The sequence below is a fragment of the Betta splendens genome, chromosome 19, assembly GCF_900634795.4.
Source record: "Betta splendens chromosome 19, fBetSpl5.4, whole genome shotgun sequence".
Taxonomy (NCBI): Eukaryota; Metazoa; Chordata; class Actinopteri; order Anabantiformes; family Osphronemidae; genus Betta; species Betta splendens.
This window is the reverse complement of record NC_040898.2, coordinates 7,697,365-7,717,706: the sequence shown is the minus strand read 5'-3', so window position 1 is coordinate 7,717,706 and position 20,342 is coordinate 7,697,365. Positions and strand designations below refer to the sequence as shown.

Here is a 20,342-nt window from a genome sequence, read left to right as displayed (position 1 = left end):
TTTTCTACAAAATGACTTTTAATGCTTCCTTAAAACTGTAACACATGGAAATCACAATAAGAACATACAATACTATATATTGACTGTTTTAGTTAAAGATCTAAATACTGCACCTGAATTTAACATCACAGAAACTAAGGAGTATTTTCCAGGTCTAGGCTCATCAACAAACCAGTATAATTTTAGTATCTGATTTCTAGTTAATATAAAAATGAATATTAATATGCGCTGGGTGAACTGCACCTGCAGCTCCTGCCTCTAAAATCGACGTCACAGTAGAGTTGGATAGAAAACTAACACCAGTGATCAAATCAGCAGAACCTGCTCGTCTTAAACATGCCTAATGTCTGTGACCTCTGACCTTGATCAACATGTAGCTTGCGCTGTATTTTGCTGGTGCTGAGGAGGTCTGGAGCTCTGAGTCAGTCTGGCTGGTCTGCTGGTGTGGATATGAAGGTGGACATCCAGTCTCCAACCGTCTGAGCCTGAGAGTTTGGTCACGTTCCAGTGAGTCCTTCAAAGCTCTCACATTATAAACAACAAAGCCAGCTGCCTTAGGAAGCTCTAAGCTGCTGTGCGCTGATGTGCATGCGACACTGTCAGGGTCCTTGCTGCTGCGTTGTAGCTTGTCTCAGCAAAGCCTGGAAGTCAGGAGATAAGACCAGTTTGTGGTGGACGTTCCCCAGGACCATCATGTCTCCCTTCTGCCCGTCAGACAGACGCACAGACACCAGTTGCTGCAAAGTATGGAAAATGTCAGAACTTGATTTACTGACAGATTTTCAGTTCTGCAGCGTAGCAACACTGAAAATTTGTTATTTTACCTGGAGGAAGGAGAACGCTGCTCCCTCACAGACGTCCATTACGATGTCACCCAGCTTCAGCTCCATCTTTCCTGACTTCCTAATCTGCATCTTACCCAGAAATCCATCAGGGAACTGTGAGAGCACAGGGGAGTCCTCCTTCGCAGCAGTCTGCTATGGAGGGTCACAGACAGACAACATGCTAGCAAGCGGTTTAAAGGTGCAAAGAGTTAAGTATGATGGGAAAACATGCACTAACCTGTGTTTGCAGACCTGCAGGCCTCTTGTACTCGGACTTGGCTTCCTTCTTGGCGGGTTTCTCTGCAGCGGCGGCGTGTCCGGCCGGCGCATGTGCTCTGAGCGGCATGCAGTCGGGCAGCTGCATGAAGAAGAGCTCCTCTCCGCCGGAGAGCCGGAGCTGCTGCAGCAGCTCTGCCAGGTACGGCTGCTCCGGTTTGGACGGCCCCGCGCTGCTGCTGCCGCGGCCTGCTGGATTCTCTGGACCTGCCAACACGACGGCCACAAACACATGACGCCTCCGTTTGATTTCACATATGGATCTCCGCTAAAAAAGACATGCTGGTTCTCACATGTCGGGATCAGAGTCTTGCTGAAGCTGTGAGACTGACACAGAGGCAGCTGGATGGGTTTCAGCTTGGCATCGTTCCTCAGACCCGGATCATCTATGAACTGCAAATGCAAATTATAAAATGAGTTCAGAATGGTTATTATTATTATAAGAAAAAGGACAGTTGTCTTCTAAAAATAGGCGTTTGCGTGTGCATTCAGGACTCTCCCCCATTTTATTCTTTCTCATATACACCTTTAAACCCTACTCACGTCATCCCTCTGTAGTTTCGTGAGTATTTCATCTTCATCCTCCTCTGAGCGTTTCCTCTCCTTCTTCACCAGCCTACACGAAGACGAGGCGGCGGCGTCGTGGAGGTCTGCAGCACCACGCCAGCCTGAACAGAGAGGTCGACCGTGAGGGGAAGCGCTACTGGGTGATGTGTGATGTCTGGTGGGCGACGCTCCAGCAGAACTGAAGACCGATGATGTGCACCTGTTCTGTGCGCCGTGTCGGCAGGGCCCTGCTCAAAGATGGAGTGGGACTGAATGGTCTGAGGCCTCGCTTTCCTCCTCCCTCTGTTCTCCCTCCTCCTCTCCTCTCTCGCCCTTCTCTCCTTTTTGGGAGCCACGTGGATCTCCTCCTTTAACCTGGGGACAGATCACTCATGGTAACAAACAGTCCATACGTTATCTATGCTCTCATTAGGAAACCGATCACTCACTCATCTTTGCTCTTCCTCACAGCATGGACATTTGGCTCAAATGTTTTCTTTAGAAAAACAGACGACATTGAGAAACAGAAGATTTAATTATTGAGAGCTTTCACTCATATTTACTCACAAACAAGTCCAGACCATAATGCTGTTTTAAGTAGTGATACTACTAACTATTATCACCTTCGGCTTTTTGAAGGCTCCTCCCAGTGTCAGGTCTCTGGTCCTGAGTGACGTCAGTCTTCCGGATGGGGCTGGGGAAGGCAATCCCCTGACGCGGCCCGGAAGTGCTACGCCCGCAGTCAAACTCGACGCGGCCCCGCTGCTTTGGCGGAACGAGCCGGGAGCCGCCGCTGCGTCGCCAGCGTCTGTCATTCTGCGCTGTCAGGGCCTCCGTCCACCACCGGCCGCTACCACCTGCTTCTCTACTGCGCCCGCAACACGATCGCGTCACGGTTTGCGCTCATCGTGCGCTTTTATTTTGAAAGCAAAGCGTTTCCAATTCCGGTTTTGCGCTGGTCCGCTTCTTTCTTTGTGTCCAGCTCAAAGGACCGCTCCCTCACTTAAACGCCCACGGATGACAGTCTGAGGCGAGCACAGGTTCATGAACAGCTGACCACTTCACATTGTTACTGTCCATGTTGCGACTACTCGCCATATAAACCCAGTTGCGCCGTTTAGAAAGCAGCACAGCATAAAGGGAACCTCAATAGTGATCGGTTTGTTTCTTCGTCTTGGTCGCAGCACAGTGGCGGTTCCTCCTTGTTTGCACAACGCATGCACCCATTCAGACGTTTCAGGGTCCAGTAGGTTCCTTTTACCGCCTGTTTCAGGTGCGCAGTTGAACTGGCGCGTCTTCTTCCGCACCGCGCCGCTATTGTTGTTGTATGGACACGGCCTCTAGAGGGCGCTGTTGCGCTGCTGCCTGACACTTCCCCGCTCCATCACACTCGCGTCATCTGCAGAAGGAATACAGTAAATTTACTTGAAAGCCATCAGTTCTCTCAACAGTCCATAAACCTTTTGATGAAAGAAGGTCAGGCCTTTGTGACGTCTCCTTCCCCCAGTTATACTTTATTAGCCTCAAGCAATATTATTGCCATTTTCGAAGCACAGTGGTATAAAAAGGTAAAGCATTTTACACGCTTTTGCATTTGTTGTGATTTTTTTTTTTTACTTAATCAATTGCATGAACTGTCATGAACATGAACGCGTTTCTTATTAGCGGTACTTTAAAGTTCCAGCAGGTGGCGACGTAATTGCACTTAGCATTATGAAGGTTTGCGCCATTACTGAAGAATTATTCTCGTTAAAATCATCACATCACTGATATAAATCATGTTGTATAAGTAGCGAATAAAACCTGGGATGAGGGTCTGGGCAAAGTGTGTGACAGTACCAGCCACATAGAAGTGTTTTTTTTTTTAAATATAAAATAAATAAGTTGAACCTCTCTTCATACACTTGAGGACATTTTCAACAGATATGGTTTGCGAGTAATTAAAGCTTTCAGAACATTTTTGTGGAGAGAAACTGGCTCCAATTGGCAGCAAAAACAGCATCTCCATATCAAACAGCAGTGAGGAAAACAGCAGAGAAACAGCTGATGTCAGCTAGTTTAGTGTTGCATCTAATCTCAAAACATGTCTGTTTCCCTGATTTATTGTTATGTATTCCTGTATTTCATGTAACCAGACAGTGGGAGGCTTCTGCCCCCCCCCCCCTGGATCTGGTCCTGAGGCAACCGGGTTCACAGTTAATGTCTGATCTATAGGAGGAGACCACCAGCAGAGTTTATGGAGAAGATAATTAATTGAGCCATTTCCTGAGTTTCTTTTGTTTTTTGTTATTACCACTAACAAAGACGTATGTAACTTTATGAACCAGACTCCACATGCTTCAAACAGCTGGAGACAATTCGAACGAATAAGAGAGAGCAAGGCTATAGTGTGACCCAGCGCCAAACCGGAGCTGCTGTCTTCCTGCAAACACATATGCTTTTTGCCACGAGCAGTTAAACTACCAGCCTGTTAGACGAGGAGGAGACGAAGGAGGAAGAGGAAGGAGTCTAAAGAGGAGCAGAGAGCGAAACTCCTTTGTAGATTGTCATCATTCTGTCAGATTCACTTCTAATGTTGGCGTCTCCAGCATCTCCATCATTTTCATATTTAATATGTAATCATCAGTATTTTCCCATGTCTGTAAACATGGGATTGTTGAGTGAGGAGGAGGCGGGTGACGCCGTGCGTGCGTGCGTGCGTGTGTGTGTGTGTGTGTGTGTGTGTGTGTGTGTGTGCGTGCGTGTGTGTGTACATACAGTACATGCATGCGTGTGCCCCGTCGCCCCGCTCTGTGCCGCAGTGACAGTGATGTATGGGTAATTTAAAAAGTCGTTCTTTTCCACAGCGCAGTCTGCAGTCAGGCCAGCCAACCGCAGCCCATTCCCCTACAGCGCTGGAGAAAACTCATCTACATGCTCCCCGCTCGCGCACAGCCGAGCAAACAAATCAGACCAGATGCAGATAAACGCGGCGCGCATTAATCCAGGTTAAGAGCGCTTTTAAGCAGAGTTCAGAGTTGAAGCGGCCTCTGCTTCACAGCCACAGGGTCAAACTATTGGATTGTCTTAGGGAATTTACTGTTTATATTTAATAAAGCTAATGAATCAAGTTATATAGTCTCATTTTCTCTTTTCTTCTCAGGTTTACAATCCAAAAACCTGCTCTTTAGTGCCTTGGATTATGTTTTTAGATGTACATGAAGCGGTGTGTGTGTGTGTGTGTGTGTGTGTGTGTGTGTGTGTGTGTGTGTGTGTGTGTGTGTGTGTGTGTGTGTGTGTGTGTGTGTGTGTGTGTGTGTGTGACAGCGTCACCCCTTCGCCTCATTAGCGGACAGTGTGGGCTGTTTGTGTGATTTGCTCGGCCCGTTGCGGCGCAGACACGGTCCCGGGTCGTGTCTTTTTGAGCCTCCGTCCTCGTCCCAGACTCTGTTTACCGTCGGCGGTGGACGGTCGGACAGCAGGACTTCCCTCCCGTTGGCTCCGTGATGGATGAGGGCCCGTGTGCCATCGCTTCACCCTGACACGCACCTAATCCTGCCCTCTCCTCTCCTCTGGTACCATCTCTGTTTTCTTCATCCCTGTCACATTCCGTCTCTCCTCCGTTCTGCGTTTCTCATTTCTGCCTGCTTTTGTTTGATGAAGCTTCAGTTTATTCCGCTCTTTGGTGACGAATGGTCCTCGCGTGTGTCCTGCGGTGTCATTTAGCAAAGTTTTATGGCTCTATGATTGTTTGTCCCACAAACTCTTGTGAAAATGCCTCATTAATCAGATTTCGCTCATTTGCCCCTGTGGTTATGTTTTAAAACTTCAGTTTGACTGCAGAACCTCAACAGAGCAGATTACCTGAAGGTCCCACCTGCCTTGGGTCATTCACAGACAATGGAACAGTTGAAATAAATATAAATTCAATGAATTAGGACATTGTAAAATGAATTTTATAAAACCCTCTCAGACAGATTGGCTGCTTTCTCGTTTGTGGAGTCTTTGGACCCACGGAACGAGCTGCAAACACACAACAAGACAGCAAAAGCTGAGGACTTTAAAATGATATTGGGATATTTATATCTGGGTCTTCCTACATTTTACAGGCCGAGCCGTCGTGTTCAGAGGCGACAGGCGTGTGATTGATAGACGGAAGTCTGTCCGTGAATCAAGGTTGAGCAGCCACACCGGCCCAGTCAGATTAATGAGGGGTCAGCACATGGTTAAGTCTGGTTTCATTTACAAGCAGCAGCTGAACCCACATAGTGGGTGTGTGCGCGTGTTAACGAGAGGGAGAAAGGTTGAGGAAGGGGTCACGTACCTGCCAGCTCTGCCGCTTTGATAGAACAGTAAAGCCCCTCAGTCATCGCTGCTTTAATGAATGAAGGCCCCGTTGACAGGGACTGATTGCCGTCCGTCCGTGGGGCTTGATGAGCGCGGCTTAACGGGTCCCCGCGAAGGATTTGACAGTGCGCTCACGTCGGGAGAGTTGAGGGATCAACACGTACGTGTCAAGGAGCGTTGCAACGCACTGTTGTTTTTCCCCCCTCTCCCCCTGTGGGAACGGACCACCTTCGGTTCAGGACGAGATCAACGCCTGCGCTCGGAGCTCTCTGGAGTTTATGAATGTTTGTTGAGTGTGCGCGGGGTTAAACAGATTGTCGTTTGGCCCCGTGTTTAACGAGCCCCGTCTTCCTCCTTCCCTGGATCTGCCTGTTCACCCCCCCCCCACGCTTGCAGCCCCTCGGTCTGGTCTCTATACTGAGTGGAGATGTGAGCCTCAGAGCTCCCCTGCAATCTACTGAGATTGATCTGAGAGAGAGATTAAACTCTAACCAGAGACTCCCAGGAATCCGCCTTTTCATTAAATGTCTCAGTGTGAGTGTGCGTGCGTGTGTGTGTGTAACATGTGTGCGTCACTGTAACAGCCGCATTTGCATTTTTCGGCGCCCCCTGAGCGAGAGCAAATGCATGTATGCATCGCAGTGTGACAGAGTGTCTGGCTCCGCGTGTCCATGTGCATGTCAGCGTGTCCCAGTGCGTGTGTGTGTGTGTGTGTGTGTGTGTGCGTGTGTGTGTGTGTGTGTGTGTGTGTGTGTGTGTGTGTGTGTGCGTGTGCGTGTGTGTGTGTGTGTGTGTGTGTGAGAGAGGTTTCTGAGTGGCACCACCAAACCTGATAGTGGATTGGACCTCAGAGACAGACAGGCAATCAGACTCCAAAGCCACCAGTGTCTCCGGGTTTGATCAGTTAAAGGACGGGTGGACGGCTGCAGGACTGGCTTATAGGCAGCGGGATCACGGAGATGCTCAGTTTAGTGAGGGACTCAGTGTTAATATCATAAACTCCCACATTGCTGCAGCACAAAGCAACAACTCTTGGAGCTGTGGAGAACGGGCAGACCGCGTGTTTTTAAGGAAGTAGTGGTTGCACGAGGAAGCGTCTGGATGAGATGGGTGTCGAGGCCGAGGAGGGAGGAGGCGCTGCTTTCACCCTGCATTCTCATTCCTCTCCTGGCCGTTCCCCCAGACACACTCTCTGTCTCCGCATTGTTCGGATGAGAGATGAAATGATTTTCAGGGTGGTAGAGGGAGAAGCAGAAAGCTCAGCCCTCTGTCTAACTCCTTCATATCACAGAAAAATGAAACGATTGATTTTCTGTCTGTTTCTCTTTCTGCTGGGAATATTAAAACAGACAGCGAGGCTTCACACGCGACCCCCTCGATCACCCCGCGCCTCATCTTCCAGTCCTCCTCTCTCTCCTGTGCCGCTGGACTCCTCCACAACTTAACTCCATCCGTGTCGAGCTTACCCATAATTCCATGGTCCCGTGCGAGTCCGTGTCCTCCTACATCTTTTTATTCTGCGCCAAAGAATCCCTCCAGAAGGTGTTTCTTTCCAGACGTTGCCGACGTAACAGAAACGAAGGGCAAAGACGCCTCAGACAAACCCAGAGAGGAAGAAAGACAGAGAAGGGAAGGTTACGGACCTGTTCGTTGCCTCAGGCAGCGATCTGTCAGGTTCCAGCTTCCCCTCAGCATTTGGCTTCACGCAAGGTGCAGTGTGTTGTTGAATCATGCACATATCATGCATTTTATAGTTTATAGTACTATTAATGCATCCGTGCAATTTAAAATCAAGGTTAAAATAGTTGCAGTAGCAGTCGGGGGGTGTGGGATTATCACCTTGAAGTCAGATCATGCTGCATGCGTGGACCAACAGCTCTGCACAGGGGCCACGACGCCTCCAGATAATAGAATCCATATCATTAGGCAGCTAAAACATTTATGATTATTTATTAGTATTGTCCTCATTTGTGTGGGCATCTCATTTTATTGCCACATTTGTGCCTTTGTGTTTCTCTGTATATCTTTGTACATGTCTTAGTTGTTTTTTAAAGAAACAAACAGTAAAAAAAACTTTTCACCTTAGTTTTGTTTTTGTTATTAACCCCCTCGTTTACATTGGCCACGCCCCTCATTCACTTTCCACTCCCACTTCCTGGTTCCTCTACCAAATTAATTTTCATCTCTCATCACCTGTGACTCAGGACAAATCCATCAGCCTCTGGATGGGGGGTGTTGGACAAGTAAAGTAAAGATGAAGTAATCTGTAACTTATTGCAGTGAGGTCATTGGTGGCTTTTTTTCTCCAGGTCTCTGAAAGTTTTCAAACTTATCATTACACATGTCTGTCAAGGGACAAAAACCGTCAGCATTGTCTGACGGAAGCGAGAAGCAGCACCCCCCCCCCCCCCTCACCCAGCCTGCCGATGTTACTACTCTCAGAACAGCCTCGGCCCCTCTCTCAAGGTTGTCCGGAGTCCCACCTCACAGAAATGAAACTCTCAGTAACTATTTCAAATGACGCCGGTCGCTGACAACACTCGAGCGACTTTCCTTCTTTCTTCTGTGTTGTCTTTTATTCCCCCCTCTGTCTTTTGGTCTTCGGGGCCGTAAATTGTTTTTTCGCGGGTGCCACTGCTTCTCCTTGAGCTTGTCATTGGGTTTCCCATTAAAGGCGACTTATGATAAAGTTTGCTGTGTGGAGAGGGGTCGTCCGGCTCCAGACCTGCTTGTGTGTCCAACAGATCCCGTCGGCGTCTTATCCATCACGGATCCGGGACTGGGAGTGTTATGTAGATAGTCCTTTAAACACAAGGACCAGAAACGATCATCATGTTTGTTTCAAATGATGGAAAACTTTTGATAAGATGAGGTCATGCAGTTTAAATCAGAAAAAAATATGTATTAAAGTTGTCCAGTTTTGTCTTTGGACACTTTGTCCAGTGTAGTTTGGGTGCGATCCATTCTCTGTGAACTCTGACTGCAGAGGCGAAAGTACAGCGCAAAGTAAAAGCGTGAGGCTGTTTGTTTTCTTCCATCTCCATTGTTTTGCCTTATTAACCAGCGCCGGGCGAAAAACCGATTAGTTCTGAACGAAGGGAGATAAATTGTCTAATTTCTGGAGCAGATACAGTAGAAGTGCGACTGGGACTCAACGAGAAGCTGGAATCTGAAATGAGAAGGGTCATATTTGAGCACAGACTTAATTTCTGACTCAGTACTTCAGGTTCCGTTGGTAGAAGATCGGGGAGGACTAGAGGCGGGGACAGATGGATCCCGCTGAATTGGAGAACACAGATAAAATATGCTCGGCGGTAATTGCATTAAACACAAAACCCCCCAACTGACTTTATGATGTGCGAGGAGCCGGTGACGAGGGCTCGGCCACAGCAGCTCCGCAGCACGCTATGAATTCCATTAGCCAGGATCTTTCCCTCAGCGCCACGCTGGCCCTGAGCAGGGCACCGGGGACACATTTAATGGTGACACACAGCTCATTAGATCACAGAGGTCAGACACTGCGCTCGTTACCGGACACGTCATCTGTAATGGACACGGGAACATTTGTACAGTGGGCGGGTGGTAAAGTATGGGGGGGGGGTTGTATGTCACCCTGCACAAGTCTTGTCGCTTTGCTGAGCAAGTACCAGTGGGAGCGAGAGGGCTGAAGACCCGGTGGGGGGGCGACCTTGAAGGGGCCGTGGGTGTTGGGGAGGAAAGTAAAACGAATACGACGCTTGTTGTGCTTCTGTTCCATTTCTTTCTTTCTGTATCCAGAAAAAAATACTTCCTGGAAGCAAAGGCTGCTCAGGAAGCTTGAAACCCGCCCACGTGGCTCGAGCTGAGTTTTCCCCCATAAGCCAGTTAACCAGCTCGCCTAATTAACGTCACTGAGCCAGCCTTGGTTGGCTGAGGCCTGCTGTAGTGATTTATGATTGGCCAACGAGGGATCTAGCAGTGATCCATCACGGCTGGAGATGGGGATCATTGAGATGAATGGATCGGGTCTAATTTCACTTATTATCTCCGCGCCAGGATTTATGCCCGACCCTTGGTCTTCAATAACCCCGGCACTTCCGCGCTATTAATGTTTGCATAAGCAGAGATGAAAAATCATCATGGGAGCGTTCTTTAATTGCTCTTTGCGGAGTTTATTGAAGATTGTTGATGGGAAGAAATGTTAATGCGGGTACATCAACGTCAGGTTGTTCCTCCAAGCTTTTATTGTTATGCTTCATGAATATACACAAATGGGGTTGAATTTATAGATCTGAGATTATAGATTTATAAGTTGTTAGTTATTGAGGTCACTTACCCGTTACCTGTAAAATAATGTGTCTCTTCACAAGAGACGTCAGAGGAAGTGTTTTCTTCCTATAAATTATTATTAACAATAATAATAATAATAATAATAATAATAATAATAATAATAATAATAATAATAATAATAATAATAATAATAATAATAATAATAATAATAATAATAATAATAATAATAAAGGTAGAAAAAATCATGCATGCTTATTCACCATCTGCTCTTTAAACCAAACTATTTTTCTCTTGAGGGGTCTGTGATTATAATTAATGATCATCTTTCATTCAATGATGTCAACTTGTAGGTTTCTCTATGGTTTTGAAGGGTCATATCTGGAACCCTTTGGAGCCTAACTGACTTCCCACCAAATCTTTATGCAGCTTTACGCCGGCGCTGCCAGGAGTGCAAGCAGCCGACGTAAGTGTGTGTTGAGATTGTATAATTGTGGGTTTCATCTGCTACTGCTGTCACTTCTCTAATCCCTAAGACAACAGACCAGGGGAAAACAGAAGTGAAACGTCACATCAGGCAAAGGAATTAAATCAAAATGCACAAAGTCAGAACGATTCTCCTCCTTCTATACAGTCTGTGAGAAAGGAAATTTTTGCATAGTCCATCCCCTGGCTCTTCATCATTGCATCTCACTTACTTCAGCTTATACCACCCACCAGCCCAGCTTTGTACGATGTCCTGGAGGAACTCCAACAATAACTCCGTAATGTCATTCAAGCAGTGGAATTCAATACCATCCTTCTTTGACGCAAAGGAAAAACCCCGAGGACAGATAAATCAAGCCTGCAGCAGGAGACCTCTCCGTAGATTGTTTTTCCTCGTTGCTGAAAGAAACCGCAGCCTTCCCCAAGGCAGTGTGGGCCGAGCACAGGCAGTCATAAGGCTGGGGGAGCGGCGGGGAGGGGGCTCGTCTGCAGCCGAAAACTTTCCTCCGGTCCACGATTGGATCGGGAGTGGGAGAAATGCCGGGGCTCGGATTCCTCTGCTTCACCGACCCAGATGATGGTGGAACCAGGCACAGTGGTTCCAAGATAAAGGATCTAAGATGAGGGTGGCAGGAAAGAACAGAACCACTAGAGAGGCTGCACCTTCACAGGTAAAACTTGAGCCCCCAGAGAAAGTGTGGAGTTTATATGAGAATGAGACCTAAGACATTAAGGACACTAAGCAGCGAGTGCATGTGTGTGTATGTGTGGGGTTGAGTGGGGCTTGTGGCATCCACACTGAGCCAGTGGGCGTCAATAACCTGTTAAGACTTTTAGTAGAGACCCAAACGACGCGATCTGAGTAAATATGGAGCGATCGATGGCAGCTAATTCCGTCTGATAACCCAGATCCGTGTGCGGAGCGCCTAAATGGGACTCCTTGTAAACCGTCCCCCCTCCACCCGCCCGCCGCCGCCGCTCTCGCGGGGGCGCCCGGCAAATACAATCTCATCTCTCCCTGCCCTGCCAGTTTAAATAGCCCACGTTGAATTAAGTTGGTAAAAAACCGAAATCGATCTTTCCGCTGCCCATCTCGCCGCGGCGCTCCGCGCCGCTGGGCCCGTAATCACAGTTGATCCCTGGGAGAAATTAACCCGCAGAGAGAGGACGGGAGCGTAGAGTGTATGCAGGCGTGTGTGCGACCAAGACGCACACACCTCTACTATGTCGCTTTGCAATAACGTTCCAGTGAGATCTGCAGTATTTATGATGAGATCAGTTTCAGTTGTTCAGCTGGAATTCAAGTCCTCACACACACACACACACACACACACACACACACACACACACACACACACACACACACACACACACACACACACACACACACACACACACCCCTTATTTGAGTTGCGCGTCCCCTCGCTCGCCCCCAACACTCATTAACTCTCTACTCTATCTTTTCTCAACAAACACAGTGTAGGAACACAGATCAATACAAGTTTGTGATGTGATTCCCCGCGTTGAGTGCCTCACTCTGCCTCCTCCACTTCTATCAGACCCGAGCGAGGGGCAGAACCCGGCGCAGTTCCTGCTCTCTGCTCCGGCTGGAAACAGACGGCACAGGCTGGTCTTGAATGGACAGTAACCGTGCAGTACGTTGCATTTCCAGTCAATGTTGTAAAATTTCCCCCCTGATCCTCAAATGAAGTTTTGTAATTTACGTGTTGTGAACCATCGCCTGGTCTCAATAAGGAAAACTCCAGCCCTCAGCTTGATTGTACAGGTTCTTCTACTTTCACCAAACTTCCATTTTCCCCAGCAGAGAATAAAAGAACACATTATTTTGAAGGAGAGGCCACTGCTGGTGGTTACTCACGCCGAATCTCATTTGTTCTACTGAAAACAAGACAGCAGAAGCCGGTGTTCAATCAAACCCACTAAAAACAAGTCAAAAGGCCATCTGTCCTGTACGAGCGGGGATTAATGGCCCCCAGAAGGAAACCTCACCATTTTCTTACCCCGAGTTTAAGGCTCCCACACATTTAGTGACTAAGATGAAGTCCTTCATCCCTGAATGCAACAGAAGGCAACGGCACCTCCGGGTGCTCCGGCTGCACAATTCAATACTCATCAGTCGGATCTGAGACTTTCAATTCAATTTTCCTTCGCCGGCTCTTCGAGCCCTTTCTCCGAAGTTGCCCGAGTTCTGCTTTGGCAGCTCTCCCCAGAGCAGCCCCGTTCCCCTACAATACCTGAGGCGTCAGAGGGAGAACAAAAGTGTCCCAAACCCCTCCACCGCTCATTTTAATTAACAGCCCCATTTTAATTAAACATTGATTAGCTGCTAATTAGTCCCTGATAGCTCCCAGATGTGAGTGAGAACAGGTACTGCGACTGACAGGCAGAGGGGCAACATGAAAGATTGGTGGCACAGCTAAATCGCGCATCGCACCCCCCAACGCCCCCCGGGGCCGAATGTTTTGTGATTATTTTTCCGATTATAAACGACGCCTCCGTGTCGCATTCCTCCTAAATGACACCGCTTTGATAGCTCCCAGATGACGGACACGCGGAAGATCGAGTGCTCGCGAGCGTTCTTCATCAATTTCAGGTCATTTGCCGCCGCCGCTGCAGAGGCAATAAATACGTTTTTAAAATTTGACAGTGAGAGAGTCGGAGAGCGGGTTTGTGGGTGTGTGTGTAGAGGGATGGGGGGGGGGGGGGTCTGTCAGGGACCTTACCATTAGATCCTCTTCAAGTCGACACCGGCTCCCAGTCTGAGTCTCCAAGCTGCTGAATAATTGTCTCGGCCGCACAAACATGAGCGCTCGATCTCCAGACTTCCCGTCGCGTGCGCGTCGGGGCCCTCATTATTTGTTCCCACGACGCCTGGAAGTGAACTACTTTTAATACGGAGCCGCTGCTCAAAAAAAGCTGCCTCCTTCCACGACCGGTCGCGTGCGAGGTCCCGCCGTACCTGCATCCTAACGGGCACCGCATGTAAATAGCTGTGGCGATTAGTAGCCGTGAATTCCGGGAGAGCCATGCAAATAGCAGCACATCAAATAGAGCCGGTAAATAAATGCAAGCGATCACAAAGGCCCAAATCATGAATAATGAATATGCCATCCGCCTTTCAATTAGTTCTGTTTGCTCTGAATCAGCCATATGCCTGCATGTGTGTATGAACTGTGTGTGTGTGTGTGTGTGGAGGGTGGGGGGGGGCATCATTCCCATGGAAGCAGGAGACAATGGGAATATCATGAGAAAATATCCCTCTTATTGCAGGAAGTGATTATCATTAGCAAAGAGCTATAGGCCGAGGTAGGGGAGAAACCTGCACCAAGAGGTGTGACAGATTACAGCAATTAATATCTATGTGAGACCTCCAGTCGATGATTCAGAAAGTTTTACAAAGTTCCAAAGGGAAACAAAAGAACCCCAATGAAAAGGAGAACCTCGCGGAACGCAGAGGCTCGTACAGTGGACGCGTCGGCCGGCGGTCTGTTTCTCAAGCAAGCTGATTACTTAAGTGTCGTGTCAACAGGAAGCCTGTTTTCCTTAATGAGGCCCGAGGATTAGAGGAACCTGATTTCCCCAGGTGGAGTTCTGCTGGAGAACACCTATTTCTATTTCTAGGTCATGTAAACACAAGGTTACTAATTAGCCCTTAACAAAGGCGCATGTGCGGGACAAAGGCTGCGCTGCTGCCTCCGGACGCTCTCCGGCACCAGCGCGGCCTCGCTTCCGGGCCAGGGCCTCGTCTCGACGGCCGTTCTGAGCTACATGCTACACGCTACACGCTACATGCTACACGCTACATGCTACACGCTACACGCTACATGCTACACGCTACACGCTACATGCTACACGCTACATGCTACACGCGTGGAGGGCGAGGGCCCGGCTTGAAGCGCGGCACCGGTCGGCCCAGCCTAGCGGGAAGAGGGGAGAAACACGAGCAGAAGACAGAGAAATCATCATTATCCCAGAGACGGACGGGGGGGACAATGAAGAGGGAACGGGAACGAGGAAGACGCGGGATAAATAAGAGATGGACCCGAACGGAGCGCGTGAAGGACGGAGTTGAAGGAGGAGAGAGACAGACAGAGGGAGAGAGGAGATGAAGGGGGAGCCGGGGCACTTCAAACAGCTCTCAGCTTGTTCCATGTGCAGTAATAATAAATGGGGCTTCATTATTTAGCTGTGTGTGTTTGTAGTGCTGCTTCTGCCAGTTACACTGCAAACCCCCTGCCTACTTATCACTCTGTTATTCTCCTATTTACTAATCCAGGAGAGAGAGAACCTGTTTGAAGAGAGCGTGTGTGTGTGTGTGTGTGTGTGTGTGTGTGTGTGCGTGTGTGCGTGTGTGCGTGTGCGTGTGTGTGTGTGTTTGTGTGTGTGTGTTGGGGGGGGGGCACGATCTTGCCTAGTGCAATGCGAGGGTGTGCGTTTGTTTTTCTGTCTGTTTTGCCAGGGGAGATGATTATCTATTTACAGATGCCACCCACAAAGTCCCATGACCCTCTGCTGTGGGGGCTGAATGACAGAGCGGTAGGAAGATGGAGGGGGGGGGGGAATGAAAGGGAGACACCAAGACGTCGGGACGGCTTTAACTCTTCATCATCGGCGCAGCGTTGGGGCTGGGTGGGTGTGATGTCAGTCGCTTTGCGAGTTTTGGCTTCAGGTTCAAACGCGCTGCTTTAAAGGGGGCGCCGGCCTCATTAACGGGTTTGACAGCGTCAGCGCCGGCTGGTTTCGCGTACAGTGGATTCATCACTGGAAGCTGAACAACATCCACTGACATTCAGGACACCAGAGGTGAGGTGAGAGAGGTGCTATTTGCAGGTTTTAGGAGCGTTTCCATTGATTAGACTCCATGCAGGTGTCTGTCCTGCAGCCTCCAGCTGACTGTGACATCACATCCTGCTCTATGGTCCTCAGGTCTGCTGAACCCGAGGACCGAGCGGCCGGTTAAGTAGGACGGACGCGTTGGACTGTACCAACGCAGAGGGGAGTCCCTGAGAAGACGCACGAGAGACACGACAGCAGAGGAATCAGCGGGGAGAGGAAGCGCTCCCAGTAATTAGCCCGACACCAGGAAGTCAGGAGCAGAATGCGCTGAATATGAAAACGAATCATCTGACTGATGATTCACATCTACTGACTGCATTGTGAGCTACAACTCATTGTGTTGGTCTTTCCTGCGTGTCATCGTTTGTTTTAAATGGATCAGACCTTCTATTAAACGCCCGTGAGGTCACGTGCAGCTTTCCTATTGTTGATTTGGACTCTAGGTGGAGCAATCAGCTCCTAATTGCCTGTTAAACTCCACAGAGCGGTGACATAGTGTACAGTACACACACACACACACACACACACACACACACACACACACAAACACACACACACACACGCACACACACACACACACAAACACACACACACGCACACACGCACCTATTTAATCTGCTCTTCATCCCTTTCTAACATGAAGTGAGAGTTTTCATACTCAGCCCAGGATTCGTGCTGCCACTTAATAGCTGCATCCATCAAGGAGCGTCAACACTGGAGCGTGTTTCCATTCAGTCGCTGGCTCTTCCCAACTGTAGCACGCCCGCTGAGGCGACGCCGAGCGCATCCCTCGCGCGCCGTCGCTCCCCTCTCTCTAATACCCTCCCCCTCCCCCTCCTCCTCCTCCTCCTCCTCCATCTCTCCCCCCTCTCCCCTCCCTCACTCTCAGTGTCTTGCTCGGAGCAGTTCGTTCAGCAGAGCAGTATAACAGCGTGGGGTGCGCGCGCGCGCGTGTGTGTGTGTGTGTGTGTTTGCCGTGGCACGCCTGCCTCCAAAGTAGTGATCGCAGTCGCAGCGCGGAGGGACCGACGGGCAGAGAGCAAGGGGGGAGAGAGAGAGAGCGAGAGGCGTCCAGAAGCAGCAGTGAGCGGACAGAGAGAGAGAGAGAGGAACGCTCCTGACCACCGTGAGTACTGCACTTTACTGTATATACATGCGTCTCCCCTCGCGCTGCTTCCCAGCTGAAGCGGGCGCTCAGCGGCACTCGCGCGCTGCCGACCGGATGCTCGTCGGTCTCCTCAGAGCGAAGCTGCGCGACGAGGAGCCGCGTGCTCCCGAGCGTGTGTGCGCGCGAGTGTGTGTGTGTGTGCGTTGCGTAAGCAATCAAAAGTGTGTCACGTCTTAAACGAAGGTAAGAGTTGGAGGTCTGTAACTCTGAGCTGTGTGTGTGTGTGTGTGTGTGTGTGTGTGTGTGTGTGTGTGTGTGTGTGTGTGTGTGTGTGTGTGTGTGTTTGTGTGTGTGTGTGTTACATATTCGCACATGCTGTGTGTGAAGTAATTGTCTCTGCCTATTTCGTTTTCATGTGCGTCCGCTCCTCTCGGGAGGGAGCCGAGCACCGGGGGCTTATTAAAAGGTGCGGTGTTGATGCTGAGGGCAGCGCAGAGGAGGAATTACTGTGGAGGCAGCGAGAGAAGTGAAGAGAAGGATTATGATAAGTTCCTAAAAATAGGGATTATGATAACTGCTCTCATCTCTTCCTTTTTTTTCCCAAAGCCGTAACTCAGTAATTGTTCTTCTTCCTTTCTGCGAGTCTTCGGAGGCGTTTTGTCGCAACAAAGGCAAAATCAAAGGAGCTTCGGTCCTCGGTCAAAATATGTCGGACACTTCCTGTTCAAACAGGAAGGATTTACTGTCACAAGTGTTACAGCATGTCCTACACTGAAAAAAACACGTCCCCGGTATTTAGAGAGTGTATTTCCAGCTGGAGAACAGTGTGTGCCTTCTTTAAATCAAAGCAGCAGGCGAATTATTTCCCTGAGTATCAGCACAGACTAAGTGTGTGTGTGTGTCTGTGTGTGTGTGTGTGTGTGTGTGTGTGTGTGTGTGTGTGTGTGTGTGTGTGTGTGTGTGTGTGTGTGTGTGCGTGCGCGTGTGTCAAGGAGGGTGTTTTCCTGGAGGATCAAGGAATCTCGGTTGAGGGCTGCCGGGCTCTCCAGGGAAGTGTCGAGAGGAGGATATCTCTGGCTTTTGTTGGGATTTACCCTCCCAATGAGGATTTAGCGGGTGACACTTTGCGCACACATCAAAGGAGCCGCTCGGCGCGCAGCGGCGGCGGACCGCGGCGCGTCGGGAGGAGGAGGCGGCAGCTCCCGCAAAGTTCAGCCGCAAAAGTCGGGGCGCCGTTTAAATGCTGCTTTGTGGCCTAAGTGCCGCATTAACGTTCACTGTTATGAACCAAAGAGACTAAACCACATCATCATCCAAATAACTCCCACAGTTCATTGGGGGGCGTTAAACGCTGCTTTTCAGCCGTTTTTCTAATTTATTACGCTCAAAAAGTTTCTGCAGCTTTTGGTGATTTTTTATTTTAAATGGCCTCTGCATCTCTGATGGGACCGGTACAGCAGTTCACACGCTGCTTAATCCTTTTACGCCCAGCTGTTATCCTGCCCCACAATGAACTGGATCGACATTGTCGCCCGTTGCACCTACAAGCTGCGCCTTTGTTGCTTTCAAAGTGACTGTCGCACACCGGCGTGCGCGCGTTTGTTGCCGCCGCACTGACAGCACAGATAAGTCCTTTCTCCCGAGGCCTAATCCCTCCGCTACAACAAGAATGGGACTCGCACACAAAAAAAACGAGCGCGACAGACATGGGTGTTGAATACAGTGAAGTCGTGTGTGTGTGTGCGTGTGTGTGTTTGTGCGTGTGTGTGTGTGTGTGTGTGTGTGTGAAGACTACACAGCAGCAGCAGAGGCTTTCACCACGGACCAAGTCTGGGATTTGCATGTGAACAAGGGCTTTAACAGCTCTGTGAACCGTTAATATGCATTCAGAGAGGTTTTGTAGCGAGCGGCCCAGAGGTTTTTTTTTTTTTTTTTTTTTTAAACAAACAGGTGTTTCTGCAGATCACAGCAAACACTCATCCTCCATTCTCTCCGTCCTCCGGCGCCACTTTGCTTTGCCAGCGCTTTCGACGGAAACATCCCCAGAATTGCATGACACACTGGGGGTCAGCAGCGGTTTTGATTCGGGTTCAGCTGCACCAGACCTGTGTTTGTTTACTGTAATGCGTCCCATCATGACTTAATGTGGGATGTATCAGGCTGCTTATTCCTTTTAATACAGACGGAAACTAGGAGAATCACTGCAGCACTGCCGGAAGCGCTGCTGTGTAATAAATCATGAGCAAACTCGCCGGCTTCTGATTAAGTCTGTCTACCTGCCCTTTGGCTATATCACTGATGTTAATTCATGTTTGACATTTTCATTGTTTAAATAACTGTATTATAGTTATATTCAGTACAAAGAGTTGTGCAAGGCGTCGCTGCAACACCCACAGCCACTGTATTTCTGGACCTGGGGTGAGTTTGACCGTGTCCTGCGTGGATCCTGGCGCTCCCGCTTTGTTTCCAGTTCACACACAGCACGTCCTTTCTCTCCACGCTAGGTTTCCGCCCGTCAGGAAGAACAGAGGGGCTTTTTTTTTTTTTTTTTGCAAATGAAATCTCAATCTAAAAGCCGAGAATGCTGACGCTCGGAGGCCACTTTCAAGGACACGCAGGCTCCTTCGGCTGTTTAACTTTTACAGCGGGAGGAATCTTTTCTGCGGGAAACGTGTGAAGCGCTTTTATTTAGCACACGCCAGGAATCATCTTTTTACCAATTTTTTTAATGCAAAGTCCTAAAACTTAAACATGTGAGTGTGTAACATCATTGCTGCCTCATATTTGGCTACTCAGATGTTTGGAGGATTTACTGTGAGTGGAGTCGGGCGCTGCAGCCATGATGGTTGATGTTAGAGGTACTGACCTTTCTCAGTGTGTATGTGTGATGAATGGCACTCTAAAGGATCCACTTGATTATGTTCTATGGAGAGCTTTCTCCCCTCAACCTTATTTATGTCTGCACGCTGTAGCCTGGACACGCACCAATAAATCTGTTGCTGCCGCAGAACACACACACACAAACACAGGGGAGGGGATCAATGAATTTCCCTTGACTTTATAAAACACTCATCTTTTTTTTTCTCCTGGTGGCTACAGACCCCCTGCAATGCTACACACCCATTGACTTCCTTCATCCCACCTACCTCACACAACACACTCACCTCCCGGTTTCATCAATCTGCAGCGCTTCTATACATTTTTAGGTTTGTAGCTGCAGCCCCGAGGCCAGAGCCGCGACGCTTCCCTTTGACTCGTGCCCTCCAACATCTAGGAGCTTTTGTATGTTAAAACATCCTGCAACAGAAACTCCCGAGGAGAAGGATGAGAGAGGTGGGTGTGTGGGTGGGGGGTGGGGGGGGGGGGGGTAGAGACGGAGTAGTTGGGCTGAAGATGAAACGTGGAGAGAGCGGGAGGAGACGTCTTCGAGGAACAGCGGCGTGAGGAGGAGGCGACGGGGAAAGACGCTGACTCGGTAGCAGCGCGGTACATCTTCAAAAACAATTCTCTAATCAGAAAATTGTGCAGCGCCGTATGTAAAAATGGAAAAAAGCGCGAAGGAGTCTCTGCGACAACCCAACGGAAGAAAACAAACAAAGTCTGCAGCTTTTACAGCAAATAGTTGTCATTGAAACAAGCTAAAGTTGCTACAA

At 49.2% G+C, this 20,342-nt stretch overlaps 3 protein-coding genes across 16 annotated transcripts in view; 1 reads left to right on the top strand and 2 right to left on the bottom strand.

Annotated features, from left to right (window-relative positions):
* On the bottom strand, positions 1-7,572 carry zgc:171971 (uncharacterized protein LOC569690 homolog). Of its 2 annotated transcripts, none has more exons than XM_029135279.3 (9): positions 7,439-7,572; positions 2,270-3,045; positions 2,096-2,142; positions 1,867-2,021; positions 1,644-1,768; positions 1,394-1,493; positions 1,063-1,307; positions 825-977; positions 1-737 (listed from the first exon to the last, which is right to left on the bottom strand). In XM_029135279.3, exons 2-9 carry the CDS (start codon positions 2,459-2,461, stop codon positions 600-602), a joined length of 1,155 nt encoding a protein of 384 aa, XP_028991112.1. In that variant the 5' UTR covers positions 2,462-3,045; positions 7,439-7,572; the 3' UTR covers positions 1-599. The 2 variants fall into 2 exon arrangements, with proteins under 2 accessions (XP_028991112.1, XP_028991113.1); XM_029135280.3 differs by having other exon boundaries at positions 825-974.
* Positions 1-20,342, bottom strand: part of LOC114858710 (NACHT, LRR and PYD domains-containing protein 12-like) — a 351,989-nt gene that overhangs the window by 50,511 nt on the left and 281,136 nt on the right. The window lies entirely within an intron of this gene.
* The window catches only part of LOC114846374 (RNA binding protein fox-1 homolog 3), a 161,322-nt gene continuing 156,351 nt past the window's right edge, over positions 15,372-20,342 (top strand). Inside the window, exons 1-2 of one of the 5 annotated variants that reach the window (XM_055504748.1) lie at positions 15,372-15,553; positions 15,672-15,901. In XM_055504748.1, coding sequence (XP_055360723.1) covers positions 15,855-15,901 — 47 coding nt within the window. In that variant the 5' untranslated portion in view covers positions 15,372-15,553; positions 15,672-15,854. Of the gene's footprint in view, positions 15,554-15,671; positions 15,902-16,755; positions 16,933-20,342 lie in introns of those variants that run through there. The other 4 variants (XM_055504747.1, XM_055504746.1, XM_055504752.1 and 1 more) reach the window with 4 other exon arrangements.